Raw genomic sequence first — 23,087 nt, forward strand, 5'->3', positions numbered from 1 at the left:
GTTGTAAATTTATATACCACAGTGTGATGTAACATTTATAAAGGTAATATCACATGGCAATTTTGGGGTTACTGTAGTCTTTGCAGTTATCACACCATGTAAAATGACAACAATGGAGGGACAGAATAAAGCTTATACCTACATTTGTATCCTTTGTTGTTATTACTAAAGTGTCTCTAGTATCAGTCTATTCTCTGGCATTTGCAATTCAGCAATTTGGTATTCTTGCTGTGATTATGACATCATGGAATCTCAAATGTGTCTATTTCATTATTTTTATGAAACTCGTTAGATAAATACAGTATGTAATCAGATCCCAGTGAAAGAACATGATGAAACTTATTTTCCATTCCTACAGAACAATCAGTATATCTCATTATAATCCACCAATTATACTTTTATATAATATATATTTAGATAATTAAATCATGGAATACAAAAATATTTACAAATGCTCTGTATTTCAGCCATTTGCCATCTTCCCTGGCATTGCGCAATTGCTGGCACACAAGTACCATATATCCTCATATGTCGAGTCCAACTGCAAACAATATAGACCATGACTGGCCATCAAATAATGCACCCAAGATCTGGGTTTGTGCTGTTTTCTCTACTGATTATTCCTAACAAACTCCAAAGACCTGGATCTGCTAGTACGCTATGCAATGGCAGTGCATGATGCTGTTGGATCTGACTTATAAGTGATTATATATGGTAATTGTTTTCTCTTTTATGTGACGTATTACATTTAATGTTATCTGATAGTTTTAACTATAAAATATGTTCCAGAAAGTTTAAAATGGTAAATGGGTCATGACTGAAAGATATTTTGTCCCTCTCTCTTTCACTCACAAACCCAAGTATGTTGATAAAATGTGGAAGAAGAAATAACTGATGCATTGTTAAACTTGTTTATAAACAAATACATAAATTCCTACATTACCTATCCCAAGCTGTGTATCATCTAATGTTTTGATAAAGTTGTCTCTGATTTCTGACATCAGGTTCGTAAAACAAAAGAAAGAATCTGTCTCAGCATGTTCTAAAATCAGGAAAGAAACAAAATATAACATAATTGTACATAAATGGTCAATTTATTGACAAATAACATTATTATTATTCATAAATGCAATGAAACTTTCATCAACTAGCCCCTCTCTAAACTGGGATCATAAACAGCTGACCATGCAATTTTGGGCCAGCAGATCCATTCAAATGCTTGCCAAACCCCTTTGAACTTGCAAGGTCTATAAAAAGGCCATAGGATTTTCATAGAAATAGTGTCCATTTTAGGGAAGCTTTGCTGTGATTTTATTCTTCTTCTTTATTATTATTGTTATTGTTATCAGTATTAGCATTATTACAGCAGAACCTGACTTGAAAGACCAACCCTTATGCCAAAAAAATAATGGATTTTCATGACAAGTGGTCTCTCATGACAGGTCATAACATTAAATGACCAATAATTCGGTTCAAGGAGAACATGGTCTCTCAAGACAGGTGGTCTTTTATAGCACTGGTCTCTCAAGACAGGTTTTACCGTACCTGTATTAAGCAAAGTGTTAACATCAATTTTTAATAACAGGATAAATCAATGGGTGGACAAAAACAAATTAGTGGGCGAAGAACAAGCTGGATTTAGAATGGAGAAGTGTAGAGTTCAATATTTATAAAAATTCTGTACAAAATAATAATGATCTAAAGTATGATACAAAATCATACAATTTGTGTTAAAGGAACAATGCAAAGCTTACTGTGCCAAAAGTGAAACTATACTGAGTAATTACAATATTACAAACAAGAGTCCCTTGATTGAACTGACATTCTACTGGTTGAAAAGAATTTTCAGGAATTTAAAATAAAAGCATTTTCTTCCTTTTAACTTTTGAGTGTTGAAACCATCTTTGATATTCTTCTGTGATGGCAAGATTTTCAAATTAGCTGCTGTTGTGGACATACTGGATGCCAATCTGGCACCATTTTTTTAGTACCAATTAGACAGCATAAAAAGTCTTTCAGCAATTATTGTTTTCTCTCTGGTAGTGCAACATAAAAAACCACATGATACAGCCTATAATCCCTATTCAAGTTACGTTGCAGGAATCAAGCAATCAGGGGCCATAACTCTGGAGATGTGTCCAAAATCAAACTCTTTCAAGGTTTCATCTAAATAATGCTGACTTGCGACAAACAATGTTCCAGTAAAGGTGGTGCTCTACAGTTTTGTATTTTGCATAGGGTTAGAATTTTAAAGAAAAAGAATTTCCCTGGCTTTCCTCACTGGTTATACTGGCTATTTAAAAAAGAGCTTGTATATCTCATGTATAATTCAAAGAACCTTTAATTTCCATTATTTTGGTGTATGATTGATGGGTGTAATAGGGTTATAGAGTATACAGCTTGGTCTTACTCCAGATGTGCACCTTTCAAAAAAGTGTTAGCTCCACTTGGTCATTTTCACTTCCTGAACTTCAGAGGTAGATTGTATAAAAAAAGAGCCAATACATTCTTTTTACATTTTATATATTTGGTAATTCATTCAGTGCACTTTCAGAAGCTGGTATTGTCTAGTCTGGCAAAATTCATTTTCCTTGTTTTAAAAGCTGCTATGGATAGTGTACTTTAGACTAATTCAGGCTGATTTTTTAGCACAACGGAGCAGTCATTTTAGTTAGCAGTGTGTTTAGATCATGTACAATTTCCAAAAGTACAATATCCAAAGAAATATCATCCACATTACATTAATATAGCATAGAGGTATGCCAACATTCTCTCCATTGTGCATGTTTTAAATGCAAACAACTTCACCGTACATACGTCACTCTCTCAAAAGTACATAATAACTGGTGAGCCTCCCAAATTTGACTATTGATAAACCTAACCAACCCTCCTCAAAGGAGACCCAGCCCATGTCAACAAAGCTTGGAAGCTGTTTTGATCCCCATAATATAACCATGCAGACCCCTATGGGACACAAAAATACAGCACAATTAAAAAATGGTTCAGGCTTAACACTGTGTGTAAGCTATAGGAATGAATGTTTATTGACTGTTGTTGCTGTGATATTACATTAGTAACTTACCTTGTAATTCTCAAAAGGGATCTGATATGAGGCACATGTGAGGCATGATTAAGTGTAGGTTAAAAAATAGTAACTTACCTCATAATTCTCTAGAGGGATCTTATGTGAGACATGATTAAGTGTAGTATAAAATTAAGTAACTTACCTTGTAATTCTCTAGAGGGATCTGATGTGAGGCATGATTAAGTGTAGTATAAAATTAAGTAACTTTCCTTGTAATTCTCTAGAGGGATCTGATGTGAGGCACAATTAAGTGTAGTATAAAATTAAGTAACTTTCCTTGTAATTCTCTAGAGGGATCTGATGTGAGGCATGATTAAGTGTAGTATAAAATTAAGTAACTTTCCTTGTAATTCTCTAGAGGGATCTGATGTGAGGCATGATAAAGTGTAGTATAAAATTAAGTAACTTTCCTTGTAATTCTCTAGAGGGATCTGATATGAGGCATGATTAAGTGTAGTATAAAATTAAGTAACTTTCCTTGTAATTCTCTAGAGGGATCTGATGTGAGGCATGATAAAGTGTAGTAAAAAATTAAGTAACTTTCCTTGTAATTCTCTAGAGGGATCTAATGTGAGGCACGATTAAGTGCAATTTAAAAATTAGTAACTTACCTCATAATTCTCTAGAGGGATCTGATGTGAGGCACAATTAAGTGTAGTATAAAATTAAGTAACTTTCCTTGTAATTCTCTAGAGGGATCTGATGTGAGGCACAATTAAGTGCAATTTAAACACTCGTAACTTACCTCATAATTCTCTAGAGGGATCTGATGTGAGGCATGATTAAGTGAACTATAAAAATAAGTAACTTTCCTTGTAATTCTCTACAGGGATCTTATGTGAGGCATGATTAAGTGTAGTTTAAAAAATAGTAACTTACCTTGGAATTCTCTACAGGGGTCTGATGCAAATACATAGTATATAGGACCTAAAATTTCATTCATTCCCTGAAAAACAAGAAAACACTATGCAATACAATTCAAAGGGACTGAATGACATATAATGGTAATGTTAGATTCTTTCCCCTATTCTGAAGAGTCACTTTAAAATGAATAGTAGCATTTAAATACACATCAGCACAAAGCTGGCTATAGAGTGCCCATTAAAACTAATGCTCAAGAAAGGCAAATATAAGCAACTGCAAGAGACATATAGCAAGATAAACTTTCCAAAACAAGAGTCCCTAGGCATATTGATTTTATAAGACATTTTCTTTTAAGAGTTGTGATTTAATGAAAATGATGGACTAAAGTGAGGCTATATTAATTTTGTGTGGAACTTTTATTTTTTGCTATTATCTTGACAACATACTATTATTGTTCAAAATAATTATAATAATATTACTAATAATAATATAAAGTACATAGTATTTGTCATGAACCAGGTTTAAGAGCTGAACCTGTCGAGATATGTCAGCTGAATACATAGGCCATGCTGGCTATTTCTCAATGGTGTCTGCTGTAAACAGGTTTGACTAGAACCACTCACTTAATGAAAACAAAGTGTAATTTAAAGCAGTGTCCACAAGACAAGAATGCAGAACAGCACCTATCAATGCTACCATGTTAGACTACCAAGTAAGAGGCAGAATCCACAAACTTAAAAAATCATGCAGAATTATCAGCAAAAATATTAAAGAAATGAGTTACCAGTGCCATGAAAAAACCTAGATTATCAATACAATACAACATTTGATGGAGACGGGTAGAATTAATTAAGAATTCTAATGGATAATGAGTTTGAAATGCAATCTAATGTTGATCACATTGCAGCAAAAGTTTAAATGAATAACATTTGGGAATGAAACATTTTTCATTTTTTCAGAAGGGCTGAATTCGAGTTTTACTTCATAACCTTAATGTGAACAACAGAAAAATAAAATTGCTGCCGTTTCCCCTGTCTTTACCCTTGTGAAAGGCAAGTTTAGGAAACTATTAATAAGCAGTTGTATTACACACGTTTTGGTACCAGTATGGTCTTCAACGAAGTTTCTGATAATGGCATTTATACGGGTTAAGAAATGCCAATCAAAGTTTAGATGGTTCTATTCAAGCTCATTTGTTTTACTCGACCTCATGCATTACCAAAGCTGTTACAATTAATTGCACTGAAAATTGATCAGCAATCAATGTAAAATATATACAGTTAATATTTTTAATAAAGATAAAAACATATGACAACAATAGTTTACCTGTACATAGCCCAATCCAGGGTTGAGTTTAGCATAGATAAAGAGAATGCGTTCACATACTTCCCAGTGTGCCTCCTGTCCTTCTGCAAGGGTGGCATACCCTTCACTGTTACTTCTTAGTCGACTGGTACGCATCTAAAGCAAAAGTTAGATTTGGCAATAATCAGAGATTGATCCAAAGTCTGATACCATGAGCAACAACTTATACACACATTTAAATTATTACTTAAGCGTTTGTCTCCAAATTGTTTCAAGAACAAATATAATATTGCAGGGTCCAAACTTGGTGGTGGTGATCTGGATGATATATAGTAAACCTCACAATCTGCAATTCTGTCTAAACACATTCTAGAAACAAAGTTCACTTTGCACTGCAATGATTTCATGCCACTCACTTCCTCCCACTGTTTCAATACAAAGCATTATTAATGACAGTATGAATGACATTAATAAATGTCAACCATTGTGTCAATTTTTCCAAAAAAGATGACTGTGTAAAGTTTAGAAAATAAATGTTAAGCTCTGTAACCAGTTTTGATAATACTTTGATGATAAAAACCAGACATCAAACTGCTATTTATGGGATTCCCACCTAAAATTCACATGATCCTTAAAAAAAATGAGTGAAAATATTTGAATTACTGATTCCTAATAGGAATCCAATTATGACATAATGGTTGCTGTTGTTGTTGTAGGGTTTAATGCCATTTTTCAGAACATGATAGGCTATACATGGCAGCCAGTATTAATGGTGGAGGAAGAACCCGGGAAAACCCCCAGAAAGAACCACTGACCCATGAGAAGCTACTGGCAAGCTTTCTCACATATCCATGTTGGCTGAATCCGAGACTCAAACCCATGCAGACAGAGGTGAGATGACAGTGATCCGTAAAGGAGAGTGCTTTAGACCACTGAGCCACTCGGGGCCCCATGACATAATGGATGTATCCATATCCATTACTAATAAAATTAATCATTTTATCCAATGCTTCATCCAATCAACATGTAAAAACATTATTTCAACAGTAGAATCAGTTGCCAGTTTTGACAGTAACCCCCTTTTCTAGGCTGCCATAACTGAATTGTACTTCATAAGTATTTTCATCATCTGACATGGAAATATGCAAAAACAAACATTTAAATGACAATTTTGAACAAATTTATTATACATTCTGAACTTTTTACACTCAACATTACTTATTTTCACCAGCTTCGACATTTTTGACTGATGGTTAATTCATTTTCTCCAAATATTGGAGTCCAGCATGGACCCTAATTGTTGACATGATTACTGCATATGGCACATTCTGTAATCTATTCCTTAATAATGCCTTGACCTTTAAGACATTGACTTGAATAATGAATGACATAACAAGATAAAGCTTCATCAAAATATCTGTCAGGGTTATATAAAAAAAAGTGGCAAAGTATCTGCCTGAGTTAAAAAGTGACAAAGTATCTGTCTGGGTCAAATGTAATAAAATATCTGACAGGTTAAAAAGTGACAAAGTATCTGTCTTGTTAAAAAGTTACAAAGTACCTTTCAAGGGTTAAAAAGTGACAAAATATTTGTCTGAGTTAAAAATTAACAAAGTATCTGTAAGGGTTTAAAAAGTGACAAAATATCTGTAGGAGTTAAAAAGTGACAAAGTATCTGTCTGGGTTAAAAAGTAACAAAGTATTTGTCTGGGTTAAAAAGTGACAAAGTATCTGTCTGGGTTAAAAAGTAACAAAATATCTGTCAGGGCTAAAAAGTGACAAAGTATCTGTCAGGGTTAAAAAGTGACAAAATATATGTCGGGTTAAAAAGTGACAACATATCTGTCAGGGTTAAAAAGTGACAAAATATTATACGTCAGAGTTAAAAAGTAACAAAGTATCTGTAAGGTTAAAAAATGAAAAAGTATCTGTCAGGGTTAAAAAGTGACAAAGTATATGTCAGGTTAAAATGTGAAAAAGAATATGTCAGGGTTAAAAAGTGGTATAAGACACTATCTAGTCATGATATATCACTGGTTAAAGGTTCATGAATATATCATCATTGGTTCACAAGTTTTACCCTGGACAGCAGTATGTGTCAGAGTTCAATTTTCATATCTGTGACCTTCACCTTGATGCAAGGGTGTGACTATGTCATGCAACATATTGGCTAAACCTGATGCATAAGTGGGTCAGGTTATATTAAAATATCTTTAGTGGTTCAAAAATTAATCCCTTGACAAGGATAGAAGACAAAGAGCTAAAATTACCCTTGTTATGTCATTGACCTTGCAGCAGTGGGTGTAACTATATACATGAATACACCATCCATTAATGTTACATATGCACAAGTTAAACTCTGGACAAGGATGTAACTCATATAGTTACATTTTCCCTCATTGTAACCCTCACCCTAAGGAGGAAGAAACTGCAATGGCATGTGACACACCAAACAGTTATGACATACAGTTAAACACAGTTTCATGAAAATCTCTCCTACTTTTACAAAGTTACAGGCATCACATGGAAATCTATTGCAAAGTTACAGGCCTGACAAGCAAACCTATTACAAAGTTACAGGCCTGACAGAGCAAATTTATCACAAGTGACAGGACTGACAAGCAAATCTATTACAAAGTTACAGGCCTGACAAGCAAATTTATCGCAAGTGACAGGACTGACAAGCAAACCTATTACAAAGTTAAAGGACTGACAAGCAAATCTATTATAAAGTTACAGGACTGACAAGAAAACCTAACACAAAGTTATAGGCCTGACAAGCAAATCTATTACAAAGTTACTGTAAAGTAAATCTCTGACATAGTTACAGAAATGGCAATATCGTAAAAATTGTTATGAGCGACCTCTGCTATGAGTGACCACCTGTCATTTCTGACCACAATCATAATGCATGGATCGATTTTATTATAGAAATGCTCTGTCATGAGCGACCACCTGCTGAACGCAACCAGTGACCATGATGTCTTGGCAAAATATGCATTTTAGGTATGCTTATAGTGTTTTGCATTATTTATTGTAAAACCAAACTAAAGCACATGTAGGTTATTCCAGCAGTTAGCCTGGTTCCTGGCCTATTCGTAACTACCATCTATATATGTATGAGTAGAACCCAGTATCCAGCTCTATGAATGACCATATTGCGGGAACAGAGTAGACACCACTGAGTTTTATGTAATCATTTGTAACAACAAAAGCTTGATTAGTAAAGATTGTTCTGATAAAAAAAACAAACATAAAAAGAACCCCAAAATTTTTAAAAAATAAAACAAAAAGGGATTCTGGCTACCAGTGACAGATTCTACAGTCCATAAACCAGGCTGATGTACATGTTGTATGCAATTGTAGTACCAAAACTAAGGTAGTGGTCGTGTATATTTTTTTGTCTTTAGAGTTAATCTGTACTGCCCAGTGAATAAGGTTTTTGTCTATTAAACGAGCAAGAGAGAATTGTTTGCAGGATTGGGTTGATAGTGTTAAAGGCTTGTGATGTTCATTGCTGATTTTTGTCCCCCAATGTTACATCGATTACATCCCAATCACCAAGCTCTCATCTATTCAAATTTCAAGTTGGTAAGACCAGGTTACACACTTTGTTTATAGAGTTAATCCCTGTATGTCATCTTTGACTGAAATCTTTGACCTTTGTCTCTGAGAAAATCTTGCTCCTGGATGAGAAAACTGTTTCTTTTCATTTCATTAATTCTTATATATGCAATGCATGAATAGACTTTTCTTATTTTCCCAAAGCCCAGTCAAAACCATCTTTACAGTCGATATTACAATTGAGAACTCATAACGTTGACACCTAGTACCTTAGTAACAATGGATGAACCTCCAACTAAAAAGTGACAAGCTTAAAAGCTGGAGAAAATAATTATTGTAACTGAAAGAAGTAAAAAAGGACAGACAGCTTGCAAAATAGCAGTTTAAACATCAGTAAAACAAATTTAGGGTGTAAAGAAAAAGGAGTAAATCAGAAATGATTTCATATGCTAATACATGTACATACTGTAATGTAAATGTGATCTCATGTTTAAAGATAGAAGTATATTTTTTATTGCTATATAATTTTGTATTCAGATGAATGCATACAGCATTTAAGTAAGAAATAATAATAAAGAATAGAATATATGTACAGCAGTCATGGTAATTTTTCCTTAAATTGTCCTGAAACTGGCCCTTGGAAACTGGCCATTTTGTACAAATCTGTTATGAGAGACCACCTGTCTCGACAGACCGTTTTTTTTTTGCTGGCATAAGGGGCAGTCTCTCCTAACAGGATTTACTGTATTAACAGATGGGCAGACAGCTGGATGCAATCAATCATATAATACATAATATAACACACCCAACTTAAGACAGCATATATAAAAATTAATCTTATTTAGTGTTCACCTCAATAGTTCTTGCCCTGAAATATACTGAAAGCAAACATATTTTAAATTATATCATCTCCTCCAATTAACTATCAGTACTTCAGTCACTACACAATAGAAAAAAGTTGGAAAACCCATTACTAACCAATGTTCTCATCAATAATACTGAGCTACTGAGCTGTGTAACTCTCACAATATAATATACTGTTGGTTAACCAGCCATGTCTGTATTTAAAGGTAATGAAAAAGCAGACCGTGCTGCAAAAATGGTGCTATATCTACAACCATCTAATTCTAAAATAACATGCACTGATTTTAAACCTAGTATCACAATGTCTTTATTTATTAAGTGGCAGTGGAATAATGCTGTGGATAACAAACTCCATAAAATCAAACCAGCTCTAGGCAATTGGTCTCCTTCCTGCAGAACCATCCATAGGGATGAGGTAGTCATTGCAAGAATTAGAATTGGTCACAGTTACATAACCCATCCCTACATATTAAATGGTGAAGACTCACCTTAGTGTTTCTTGCAATGACCCATTCAGTGCATGAAGCATTTCGTAATAGACTGTTTTGATCTCCAACCTACATGTGATCATTACTACAATGTTCAGCACATGAAACCCATTACTGACCAATATTCACAATAAATTTTACATTTCTTGAAAGAAGTTAACATTTATTAAAACAATTAGCTTGTATACAACCCTATTTGTTTTACTTTTTAATGAACATTTATACTGTTAATCACCCTCATTTTTTTTTATATTATCTTATTGCCCTTTACAAAGAATATGTACATTGCATGTTGATTTGGGAGCCCTCAAATATTTTCACCATATCGTCATTGTGTTTTTATGTTTTTATAATTCCTTGATATTAAACCCTTAACGATTAATGTTTTCATATAACAGTGCTGCCATGCTATAAAATCCACAATCATTCAATCAATTGCATCACAATGTTCCCATCATTACTAGTTGAGCTCTTGACCTCATAAAGACCACATCATCACTAGTTGAGGTCTTTACTTCATAATGACCACATCAAAAATAGTTGACATCTTCACCTCATAATGACCACATCATTAACAGTTGACATCTTCACCTCATAATGACCACATCATTAACAGTTGACATCTTCACCTCATAATGACCACATCATTAACAGTTGACATCTTCACCTCATAATGACCACATCATTAACAGTTGACATCTTCACCTCATAATGACCACATCATTAACAGTTGACATCTTCACCTCATAATGACCACATCATTAACAGTTGACATCTTCACCTCATAATGACCACATCATTAACAGTTGACATCTTCACCTCATAATGACCACATCATTAACAGTTGACATCTTCACCTCATAATGACCACATCATTAACAGTTGACATCTTCACCTCATAATGACCACATCATTAACAGTTGACATCTTCACCTCATAATGACCACATCATTAACAGTTGACATCTTCACCTCATAATGACCATGTCATTACTAGTTGAGGTCTTCACTTCACAATGACCACATCATAACTAGCTGAGGTCTTGACCACATAATGACCATGTCATTACTAGTTGAGGTCGTCACCTTATAAAGACCACATCATCACTAGTTGAGGTCTTTACTTCATAATGACCACATCAAAAATAGTTGACATCTTCACCTCATAATGACCATGTCATTACTAGCTGAGGTCTTCACCTTATAAAGACCACATCATCACTAGTTGAGGTCTTTACTTCATAATGACCACATCAAAAATAGTTGACATCTTCACCTCATAATGACCACATCATTAACAGTTGACATCTTCACCTCATCATGACCACATCATTAACAGTTGACATCTTCACCTCATAATGACCACATCATTAACAGTTGACATCTTCACCTCATAATGACCACATCATTAACAGTTGACATCTTCACCTCATAATGACCACATCATTAACAGTTGACATCTTCACCTCATAATGACCATGTCATTACTAGTTGAGGTCTTCACTTCACAATGACCACATCATAACTAGCTGAGGTCTTGACCACATAATGACCATGTCATTACTAGTTGAGGTCGTCACCTTATAAAGACCACATCATCACTAGTTGAGGTCTTTACTTCATAATGACCACATCAAAAATAGTTGACATCTTCACCTCATAATGACCATGTCATTACTAGCTGAGGTCTTCACCTTATAAAGACCACATCATCACTAGTTGAGGTCTTTACTTCATAATGACCACATCAAAAATTGTTGACATCTTCACCTCATAATGACTACATCATTAACAGTTGACATCTTCACCTCATAATGACCACATCATTACTTTACAGCAATGTAGTGTAGTTTCCTAAATATGTGAAAAAATCTCTTGAATGGAACAATGTATGTGTGTGATTTGGACTTTTAATGTAGCTTTAACAATTTTTCAGTCATATTGCTACGATGTCTACAGTGTGACAGTTTATGTGATGTGTAGCACTGGGGCATCATGCCACAGACATGTAGCATGATGTTCCATCCAGTCACATTATCCTGACACCAGGCCAACCAGTCCTAACACTAACCTCTTAATGCTGAGCACAAAGCGAGGCAGCTGTTAGTACCATTTTTGTAAGTCTTTGGTATGACTTGGCTGGGGATTGAACCCACGACCTCTCACATCCGAGGTGGATGCTCTAACCACTAGGCCACCGGAGAATGAAACAATACTTGACAAGTTCCTTGAACGGTACAATATTTGACAAGTTCCTTGTTCTAAGGATATAAAGATTTCATGACCTCTATATAATTACATCATGATTACATACTTATGGCATGTGAACTCTGAAGAAATTTACCTCTGTAAAAATAAAAATGATGCACATTACAATCAGCAATCCTAATTTGTTAGACATTTCATCCTAACCATGAAAATTTGATGCACATCCATTCACTGGAACAGGAGATTCAGCTATTTAATTGCCAGTGAAATCCAACCTCTGCAGAAACATTTGAGCAGCTTTTAGTGAATCGCCTGAAATGGTCATGCAAGCTTGTGACATAACAAGAGGTGCCCAAAATGTCCAGCAACATGGGTTACTGGTGTCACAAATAACAATAACACTTGCTTTTGTTTTGCAACATCTTTTAAAATTTTGTGTATATTTTCTTTAATTATGGTTTACTGCCTCTAATGCCTCAATAAGACATCACCATTATGTTTATGTTCGCAATGACCTACATGTAAAAATCTTGCAAAAATTGCCACAAAAAGAATATTTTCTTCATAAAAAGACCTGCAACTTTTTGTACAGCAGCTGATTTCAAATAAAGAATCAATTATCTAAATGTTGATCATATATTGGGACAAAAGAAAATATAATTTCAAAAGAGTATTCTATATCAAATATATGTGTGTTTAGGTGTCATTCATATTACACAAAGCCATCTCACATGGAGCGTAGTATTTAACAGTCTCAATTGTATCCTAGCCATTATATAAAAACACAAGTCTGATAACTGGGCAACTGATCAGTGATAATTTCAGATTCCATTTGAGAAAGGTGTCATTTATATTAGACAAAGCCATCTCACATGGAGCATAGTATTTAACAGTCTCAACTGTATCCTAGCCATTATATAAAAACACAAGTTTGATAACTGGGCAACTGATCAGTGATAATTTCAGAGTCCATTTGGGAAAGGTGTCATTTATATTACACAAAGCCATAACTGTTCATAAATACAGAGCTAAATTTATTGCTGAAATGAATAACTGATTTTCAGGGAGGGGACACAAGACCACAAGTCTGACCATGCCCTGTATTCATCTAATGTAATCATTTGTCTTTGGTAATTCTTCTGCAAAGCTCTCTTTCTCTCTCTCCAAGGAATGTGAGGATTGATAAATTGTGTTTTCGGTTAACTTCTACCTGATAATAAAATTGATAGCTTACAAAATTTTATTTCTGTAATGTTGAGCCAGCACTCACTGATAGCTCTCTATTTTAATCCTTACTTTTTGCTATTTGTTCCCCCTTAATCTTGCAGTTCAAGTTTACATCTTTTCTCACCATGGTTTTTCCAAATATAAAAAATAACTATTTTTAGATATAGCTCAGTATTGTTTGGCTATTTTTCTCTCAACCTAACATCTCCCTCTCTCCTTGATGTGGTTTAAACCTGCAGTTTTAAAAAAATTAATATTGATGTAAATATATTAATATTCATGTAGCTAAGAAACAATCTCTGTCATCATGGGACTTTAATACTGACGCTTTAGACAGTCATGCTCATGAAGAGAACCACGTTACTAACAAAATGTGATCACGTTTTTTATTTTTAACAAATGGTGGCTGCATATAAAGCCTTTTCAGCCAATATATGATAGTGTGTATATAGTTTGGGGAGTGGACAAATTGCATGCATTGTGAAAGTACGAGAACTGTCTTCAGCAATTGTGTGCAGTCTTAACATTGCCTGCCCCCTCTTATCTCTCTCTCAACAGATTTCAATGATTTGATGTGCTTCATTTTCATCAGACTTTGCTGATAATTTAAAAGCATGTTGATGATATTCTGTATGTCATAATGTTATGATGGGAAAAATATACTCCTACTGCTACATCCACCAATCAACACACCTCCTTCCCATGATGCAATCCACCAATCAACACACCTCCTTCCCATGATGCAATCCACCAATCAACACACCTCCATTCCATGATGCAATCCTTAAGCAATCTATAAAAGCTTTACACTCCACAGTAGTAGAGCAATGTTGATTCACAATTCAAATTTCCTACTGTGATGTCACACAGACTCAGGTAATGGAAACTGACATAGTTGTACACGGCCAAGGGGGAATATTCTCACATGTACATTTAAATATAAATATCTTGCTAACTGTTCATTGCAGCAAGTCAGAATGTTCAGATATGGCATAAATCATCAGAGTGAGTAATTATGATGTTAGTGAAATGGGGGTCTCAGGTTTACCTTTAAAACTCCTTCCTTAGTACTGTTGTGAAAGTGACACATAGGATTTTGTGGAAGAAAACTAATGTACCCTGAAAGAAGGGATATATATATGTCAATGATTTAATTTGATCACTGTTTTAACACTGCCTGCATTATGCAGTTCTTATTCCATACATACATTGGAAATGCCGAGTCTGTTTGTGGCCACAGTTTCTGAACGTAAAACACACTGTTCCACTCGTTTCCTTAGTGTGTCCACCTTATTGTTCCCACAAACAAGGTCTATGCTTGGAAATTCTGTTGCCTTTTGGAAAAAGTTTAAATCTGGACACAGCCGCCTATAAAACAAAATAATTAACAATGAGTTTAAATCTTGAAAACTCTGCCTAAAAAAATACAATTAATAAGCATAGTTCCTTCGCTCCAGATGATATAGATAAAATGCATAATATCTTAGATAAATATAAGAATTTTAATCTGTAAATTTGGCTAATGTATATTTGACCTGAATAACAAAGCTAGGAAGGCATAGTTCGAAATCAATAATAACAAATAACAAATTTGCTATCAAGTTTATGGTTAGCTACCTGCTGAAAAAAACCAGCAATTTTTTTAATAAGAATTCTGAAAAGAATGAACTCTCATTGACACAAAGTTTGAATTTTACTAATTACAAATATCTTTTCCAACACCTTTTTCTGACATGGACAAATGTGAAAATTGTAGATGTTCACATCAAAAGTCTATCTCTGTTTTTCATAATTCGCATGAAATTTCTAACAAGCACCTTCATAAATGATGATGAAAATGTGTACATGTATTTAGAAAGTTTTTCTTCTTCTGAAAAGCATCCATAATATCTGGACATTTGGATGTGCAAACAATTTTTTGTCAATTCCACCCAAAGGTATCAGCAGACAACTTGATCCACAGGAGAGGGCAATAACAATATAAAGGAACAATCTTTGTTTAAAATACAACTTTTGCAACCTGCCAAGGCATTTTGTTCCTGGATCAACTATAGTGACTGAATGGTACCTGATATTCCTACCAAATGTTCAACAGTCAAGGTGTGTGGTCTTGAACTAAACTTGCTATGCAGAAACCATTTTCTTATTTGGCTTACTATGACCATGACCTTTGACCCATAAACCAAAAAATCTATTGGTTTCTTTATATCCTCTTGTTCAAACCATCTACAAAGTTTGGTCATGGAACTTATTCCTGAAGAGAACTTACTGTGCAAACCAATTCTTCTTTGAGTTACCATGACTTAGAGATTCAAGTGCTTGCCTGTAAACTATATATGCTTCTTCCATACCTTAAGTGCAAGCCCACCACAATTTTTTTTCAAGGTATGTTATTCTGTAACAAAAATTATGCAATTTTTTTCTTATTTCAGTCAATGACCTTGCCCTTTGACCCCAACGTAAATAGGCTTATTTGCTACCAATGTGGAAACCATCCACAAGCTTTGGTGAAGGTACATGGTTGAAAACTTGAACTTTTGTGCAGAATCCATTTTACATATTTCAGATATAGTGAACTTGACCTCTGACCTTATGACCTACAAATAAATAGGCTTTTACATTACTCCAAATCCAAGTCATTCTCTAATATTTACTCCACGCCTGTGATACAGAACTAACGTTACTGTGATCAAATAAATTTTCATCTTTCAGTAAGTTATTTTGACCTGTGAGCTTTTTACCCCTGAACTGACAGAATTCTTCCTTACCCCAATTGCTAACTGAAGTTTGGCAACTGCAGATCAGTGAGCTATTGTGCACATATGAAGCTAGTAACTAGCAGACGGATGGATGGATGGATGGACAGGCTGATAGATATTATAACATAATTCACTCTGCCCTATGGCAGGTGTATTTGAACTGAAATATACAAAGACAAATTTAAGTACAAAAAAATGCATAAAGAAATAAAAGTGCTAGCCAAGTAAACTATGTTTGGGGTCCTGATGTATTTGAAATTGTATGTAACATATGTGGATTGAGCTTCCGAGGATAAAACAGGGTCTTCTACTTTAACATACTGAAGATTTTCATTTTGATTTTCTTTTCAAATTTCAGACCCACTTTTGGACTAGTAACACAGCATTTAGTAGCCCCAAAATTTTCAACTTGGTCTGTCAACACATTCTTTCCTGTCTTAATACAATAAAGGTCTGATGTGGCACAAAAACAGACTCAAATCTAAAATTAAAGACTATTACAAATGGTGCATGATATGTCCATCTTATGACCTTTTCCTAACCAATAACCTAGACCTTTCAGATAGCAACCTGAATATTGTGCAATTAGGTACAATGTTTCATTAGATTGTCTATAGGGATTAAATAGTGACAGCATAGACATGAAAACAGGAAACTGTCTAACACTGTACATTGTTGTCACCCTTGACCTTCATGCAGACAGTATGTGGCGAATAGACAAGATATTGTCAAGTCATGGTATAAAACAGACTAAAGTTCATTCAAATAACATCACTGGTTCAAAGATTAGATCCATACATGGAAAAAAAGACACTGATGCGTCCTTGCCATGACCTTGAGGCAGGGGTATGGCTCTGATACAGTTACATGACTTACTGTCTGATCATGATAGACCACTCGTACTAGAAGTACTCAGGTACATGAGTGTAAGTCAGGTACATTTTACACTCAAGTCCGACTGTGGGACTTGGTTATGGTACTTAACAAAAAGAGGAGACAACTCTGAGAATATGGAAGATGTGTTATTATAATATTGTTCTCTTCCAAGTTAAATTTGCTTTATGGCAAGCACTGAGGCTCTTATTCATTCCCATATTATCAGAGTGTAAAATGTACCTGACTTACGCTCATGTTAAGTATACACATAAGGGTGAATGTTCAAAATGTCACTGCCCATCTCTCCCCGCCATTGAAAAATTATGCCAAATGGTGGACCACTTCAGCTTTCACCATGCTGAATAAACACTGCAAAATGACCGTGCAGACAAGGCACTACACAGATTTTATTGTCAATGTATATTCAAAATGGCAATCAAAATGACAAAATCTGGAGAAGACATCCTGAAAGTGCACACTACATTAAAATAAATGCAATCACAATTAAAACTAATGTCTAAATCAAAGCAATCTGCAATCAAAATGTACAGAACAGGCAAGTATCAAACATAATTTTTTAGCCAAATATATACATTTATTCATGAGAAATTAAAAACAAGATCAAGTGAGCCTGAGATCACTAATCTGTGTGACGTCTGCTCAATGCAAGAGCAGTTGGCCAAGAACACTGGCACAGAGGGATTATTTCTTTACGGGTTTCTTCAAATTCTGTTGGTTTGATGTGTTATCAAAACAACTGTTTCATTCTTTCTCTATATTTTGTGTGTTTATCATGATGGCACATTAGCACTGAAAGGCTACTATGTTAGGATGTCTTATGTCAAGCTGGTCAAATTGTGTCAAGCAGCTTGTTTTCAATAGATAAAGTTGGGAAAATGTTTTTCTACTTTTAGTGGTGGCATCATTGTACAGATCTGAAAGCACTTTAAGCCAGGAAACTTTATGCAAAGTTGAGTCGCATTCTGTTGAGTAGTTTTTCTTCAGAAGTCATTTGAATATTTCTTTGTTTTACTTATCAACAATGGCTAAATTTGATTGCAGATAATTATCATTTGATTAGAAGCCCTTTAGTCAAATTCTGTCAGAAATCTTTGCAAAGTGACCTTGACACCAAGTTCAAAAGATAATGATTCATTCCAAGTAAGAGTAAAATCTCCCAAGAGGTTTAGGAAATATGAACAAATATAGAACTTTAACCAAATTCATAATACAAATTTTCTACCATAAAGTCAAAGGGGAAAGCATGCATGTCACCAAATGAATTGTCTTAGTTTCTTTACCTTCATTGCTATTTATCATAAGTATGAAGAAAAGCCATCACAGGGTTTAGTAAACAGAAGCACATGAAAGAACTTTGACAGAAACCTTAAAGAATTTTTCTATGACTATGACCTTGACCCTAACAACATAGGGGCAAGCGTGTCATAAAATGCAGCGACTTAGCATCATAATGATTAGTGACAAGTATGGTGAGAATCTATCAAAGGTTTAGTAAAATAATAGAATAAAATAGAGACAAACAATGATACATATAATTATACTGTTATAAAGGATATATATCAACTTTTACAAATAAAAAAAAATAAAAATTACACAATTTTATATAGCACACTGGCATCAAGGCCATTAGGATACAAAGTATCTAACTTATGAATCCAATAAGTCTCTTTTATGAGTCTATTCATGTCACCATGCACAATATATATTGGCATGAAGGAAAAATCAAGTAGATTATTGGTGTTACAGTGTGTTGAAACATTAGAGGAAAACTGAGGATCTCTATAATTTTTTATATGAAAGCAATGATTATTCCTTCTCTGAGAAACTTGTCGAAGTGTTCGTTTATCATAGGTGTGAAGAAAAGCATATCATTTACGATGTCATGTAATGACGTAATTGTTATTTTAAAATAAAAGACATCATCCGCTTTCTTTCAAAACATTTCGTGCCTGAAGAAGCATAAAAATGTGAAACGAGTTGCACAGAATCTTCCCCATTTGTGTTTTTTTAAATATCCCAATTCAAAAGGTTTATGAACTACCAGGAAAAATAAAAAACTTTATTAATACAAAGTTTTTAGAACTGTGACATTGACCCGATTGTCTTATTGTCTTATTGACTCATGCAAAGTAAAATGAGACTCTATGAATGGATTTAGGAAATACATGCAAATGAAAAGCCGTATCTAACTGTTGCTGCCTCTGTTGTTGGAGAAGTAATTGCTATGTCTCTAATGCAATTAATGTGGAATTGACAATAACTTTACCAGTGCCCAATGCAATTAATGTGGAATTGACAATAATTTACCAGTGCCTAATGCAATTAATGTGGAATGGACAATAACTTTACCAGTGACTAATGCAATTAATGTGGAACTGACAATAACTCTGCCAGTGCCTAATGCAATTAAAATGTGGAATTGACAATAATTTATCAGTGCCTAATGCAATTAATGTGGAACTGACAATAACTTTACCAGTGCCTAATGCAATTAAAATGTGGAATTGACATTAAATGTACCAGTGCCTAATGCAGTTAATGTGGAATTGACAATAAATTTCCCAGTGCCTAATGCAATTAATGTGAAATTGACAATAAATTTACCAGTGCCTTGAAGTAACCGTAATTATAACAGTATCTGGAAGAGGTTATTCCTCCCAAAGATTATACTTACATTGTTATATGATATAAAGATGGGCAAGGCAAAATGGAGGGCTGGGTTTTCAAGGTAATGTCAGATTTTTCCCTAATGTTAATATGTATTCAACATATAAACAATTATTTTGGGTTCATCTCATTTTAGTATTTTCTTCCATATTTGATCACACTACAGTCCAATAATGAAAGGCATTTAACAAGCCAGAATGCTTTCAGTGAAAGTTGGTCAAAATGTGTTGAGTGTTTTTATTGTACATAAAGTTGTTTAAATGTTTTCCTGTTTTTAGAAATAGTGGCCATATTTGAAAGCCTTCCAAGCCATGCCATAGTGCCTTTGGCCAAATTTGTCATATTCTGAAGAGTGATTTTAGACAATGGGTCTTATTAAGGTGTTTCTATTTTTAGTAACAGCTGCCATATTTGATGATAAATCAGCATGACTTGTATAAATCTTAAAGACTTTGATGCCAGAATGCTTCCTATCAAATGAGGTTCAATTCTCTGAAGCTGATATTTTAAGGTTTTTCTATTTTTTATTAATGGTGGACATGTTTGCTAGCATATCATCATTATTTATACAAACTTGGAAGCCCATCATCCAAGAGCTCTTTAAATGGATTAAATTGTGTAGGGTAATTTAAGAAGTCACTTCCAGGTTGTTCTTTTTTTAGGGAGGATAGTCATATTTGATGGTGGACTGGATTAATTGTAATAATTTTGAAAGCTCTTTATCCCAAGATGCTTACTGTCAAATCTGGTCAAATTCTGCAGAGAAGAGATTTTGGAATCATTTTAGGATTTTCAGTATTTAGTATCATCTGAAAGTGGTTCAGCATTATTTGTACAAAATAAGGATCCTGTCAATTTCATTCAAATTCTGTTGATTCTGTGTTTTTTATCTGTCATTTACAGGTATTTTTATTTTTAACAATGGTGGCCATATATGATAAGGTGAGGTGGCATTATGGGTATAAGCTTGAAAGGCCTTTATGCAAAGATGCTTCTTGTCAAATTTGATTAAATTCAGTTCTATGAGTTTTGAAAAAGTCTTTGAAAAGTCTTTATATTACTTGTAATGGTTTCCATATCAGATGGTGCATCAGCATCATCCATTTAAATAAAATAGAAAAACCTGTCAGATGCTTTCTGTAAAATTTGGTCAAATTGTGTTGAGAGGTTTTGAGAAGTTGTTTCAATTTTCAGCCATGGGGGCCATATTGGATTATGAATAGGTACCAAATGAACAATTATAGATTTTCATGATGAATGCACCCCAACTCACATAATGATGTGCAAATTGGTAATGTAGCTTGTGAGAAGACATTGCAAATAACAATTGTTGACAGAAGTGGGATGACATACAATGAACGATGTATCAAGAACCATACTATGACCTCATTTGACCTTACAACCTAGTGAGCTAAAACAAAATTTCTTAAAACTGAGAAAGACACAAATTAATAATGCAGAAAATTCCAATTCTATGGTAAATGTGAAATTTGGATAAAATGTAACTTGACTGTATGTGTAATATAAAAACTAATATAAGTTCAGAGAAAGACTTTGAAAAATACTGCGATTTTAACCCAACAGGCCAGGGCAGATATGTTGTTGTTGCTGTGGTGTTTAATGCCATTTTTCAGCACAAGATAGGCTATACACGGCGGCCAGTATTAATGGTGGAGGAAGAACCCGGGAAAACCTGGGAAAGAACCACCGACCCACAAGAAGCTACTGGCAAGCTTTATCACATACACACAAAGGCCGAACCTGAGACTCGAACCCATGCTGAGAGAGGTGAAATGGCAGTGATCCGTAATGGTGAGTGCTTTAGACTACTCGGCCACTTGGGGCCCCCAGGGCAGATATGAGGCTTGCTCTTAATACAAGGATATCAGAGGTAAAAGCATGTGAATTGGAAACAGGCAACCATGCCAGGATTTAATAAACATGCCTTAAATCTGAAATATGATAGGCTGTAATTTTACTCTAACTGAAAACTGACCAATAAAATCTCTCAAGTCTAAGGTGCAACTGGTGCCAGGGCAATTCCAACATATGCCATTTCATATGTTTATGAATGTAAACTCATCAGACAATGATCCCATGCTTTCACCATTTGAGAAATCATTCTGATATCTCTAAGTAGCTCAACACAAACCTGCAGTCCTTATCAATCTGTACCAGCATCTCATTGTCCTTGAAGTAGGCAGCCCATTTGCTGTCAGGGTTGGGATTCAAGGGCTGAAATTAGAAGGGCATATGAAACAGGGAAGCTTCCATACACAAGACACTGTCAGGGTTGGGATTCAAGGGCTGAAATCAGAAAGGCATATGAAACAGGGAAGCTTCCATAAAGAAGACATTGTCAGTACCAAAGATTTAGGCTCCTTTATTGAGGTATCCAGAAAGTCAATCAGTGTTGGAATGGCCTTATCTGGATCAAAATATCCTGCCAGTCTGCAGAGGTGGCCAGATCAGTAAGAGGTTATATAAGGGATGTTTCTCTTATAATTATGGAAAAAACATATACTTCCATCTTGTAATATTAATATTACATACCATTCAATTATCAGGTCGCAAAAACCTAATAAATTATCATTTTTCTTTTTTCAAACCCGCAGATCATACAACTTTTAAATCTGATTTTTTTATTGTTGAAAGGTAACATTTGATTGGATGCCATCGGAAGCTTAAGCTGTCAGGACAGTCACAACAACCTTGTTATGAGTCTATGCTCTTAAAATAAGTAACAGAAAGAGTGAAAGACAACAAGCTTTGTAAACTTTAACAAATAAATCCCAAAATAATCCAAGAATTAGATCAGACACAAGTCCTAGTAATTTAAAGTCACAAATAAAATTCAGTAAAAGTCCCAAAGAAATCCAAAAACTGAAGGCGATGACATATCTGTTATAGCTTATAGAGTGTTGATGTGTCAACAGTCTTTCGCTAAATCACAGTAATATAATTTCAGGTTTGAATTCAGTATAAATTACAGTGAATGTCTTTATCCAAGAATTTTATCAGAGCACTTTTGTATTTCCAGAGAAAATAATCACTTGAATTCAATAATTTGAAGAAATAACTTCATCCAACTGGACACAACATAATACAACTTGAAAGTGCTAGACGTTAAAACACCAGTGACCAAGTCCTCACAATTACG

The 23,087-nt window shown here is 34.4% G+C and overlaps 1 protein-coding gene across 2 annotated transcripts in view; it reads right to left on the bottom strand.

Moving 5' to 3' along the window:
- The window catches only part of LOC149780023 (TBC1 domain family member 13-like), a 77,077-nt gene that overhangs the window by 15,032 nt on the left and 38,958 nt on the right, over positions 1 to 23,087 (bottom strand). For both annotated transcript variants that reach the window (XM_089936768.1, XM_089936767.1), the window contains exons 6-10: positions 22,080 to 22,162; positions 14,813 to 14,972; positions 5,276 to 5,410; positions 3,965 to 4,031; positions 944 to 1,042 (exon numbers count right to left, since the gene is read on the bottom strand). In XM_089936768.1, coding sequence (XP_089792894.1) covers positions 944 to 1,042; positions 3,965 to 4,031; positions 5,276 to 5,410; positions 14,813 to 14,972; positions 22,080 to 22,162 — 544 coding nt within the window. The remainder of the gene's footprint in view (positions 1 to 943; positions 1,043 to 3,964; positions 4,032 to 5,275; positions 5,411 to 14,812; positions 14,973 to 22,079; positions 22,163 to 23,087) is intronic.

The sequence above is a fragment of the Sinohyriopsis cumingii genome, chromosome 16 (assembly GCF_028554795.1).
Source record: "Sinohyriopsis cumingii isolate HCF-2022 chromosome 16, ASM2855479v2, whole genome shotgun sequence".
Taxonomy (NCBI): domain Eukaryota; kingdom Metazoa; phylum Mollusca; class Bivalvia; order Unionida; family Unionidae; genus Sinohyriopsis; species Sinohyriopsis cumingii.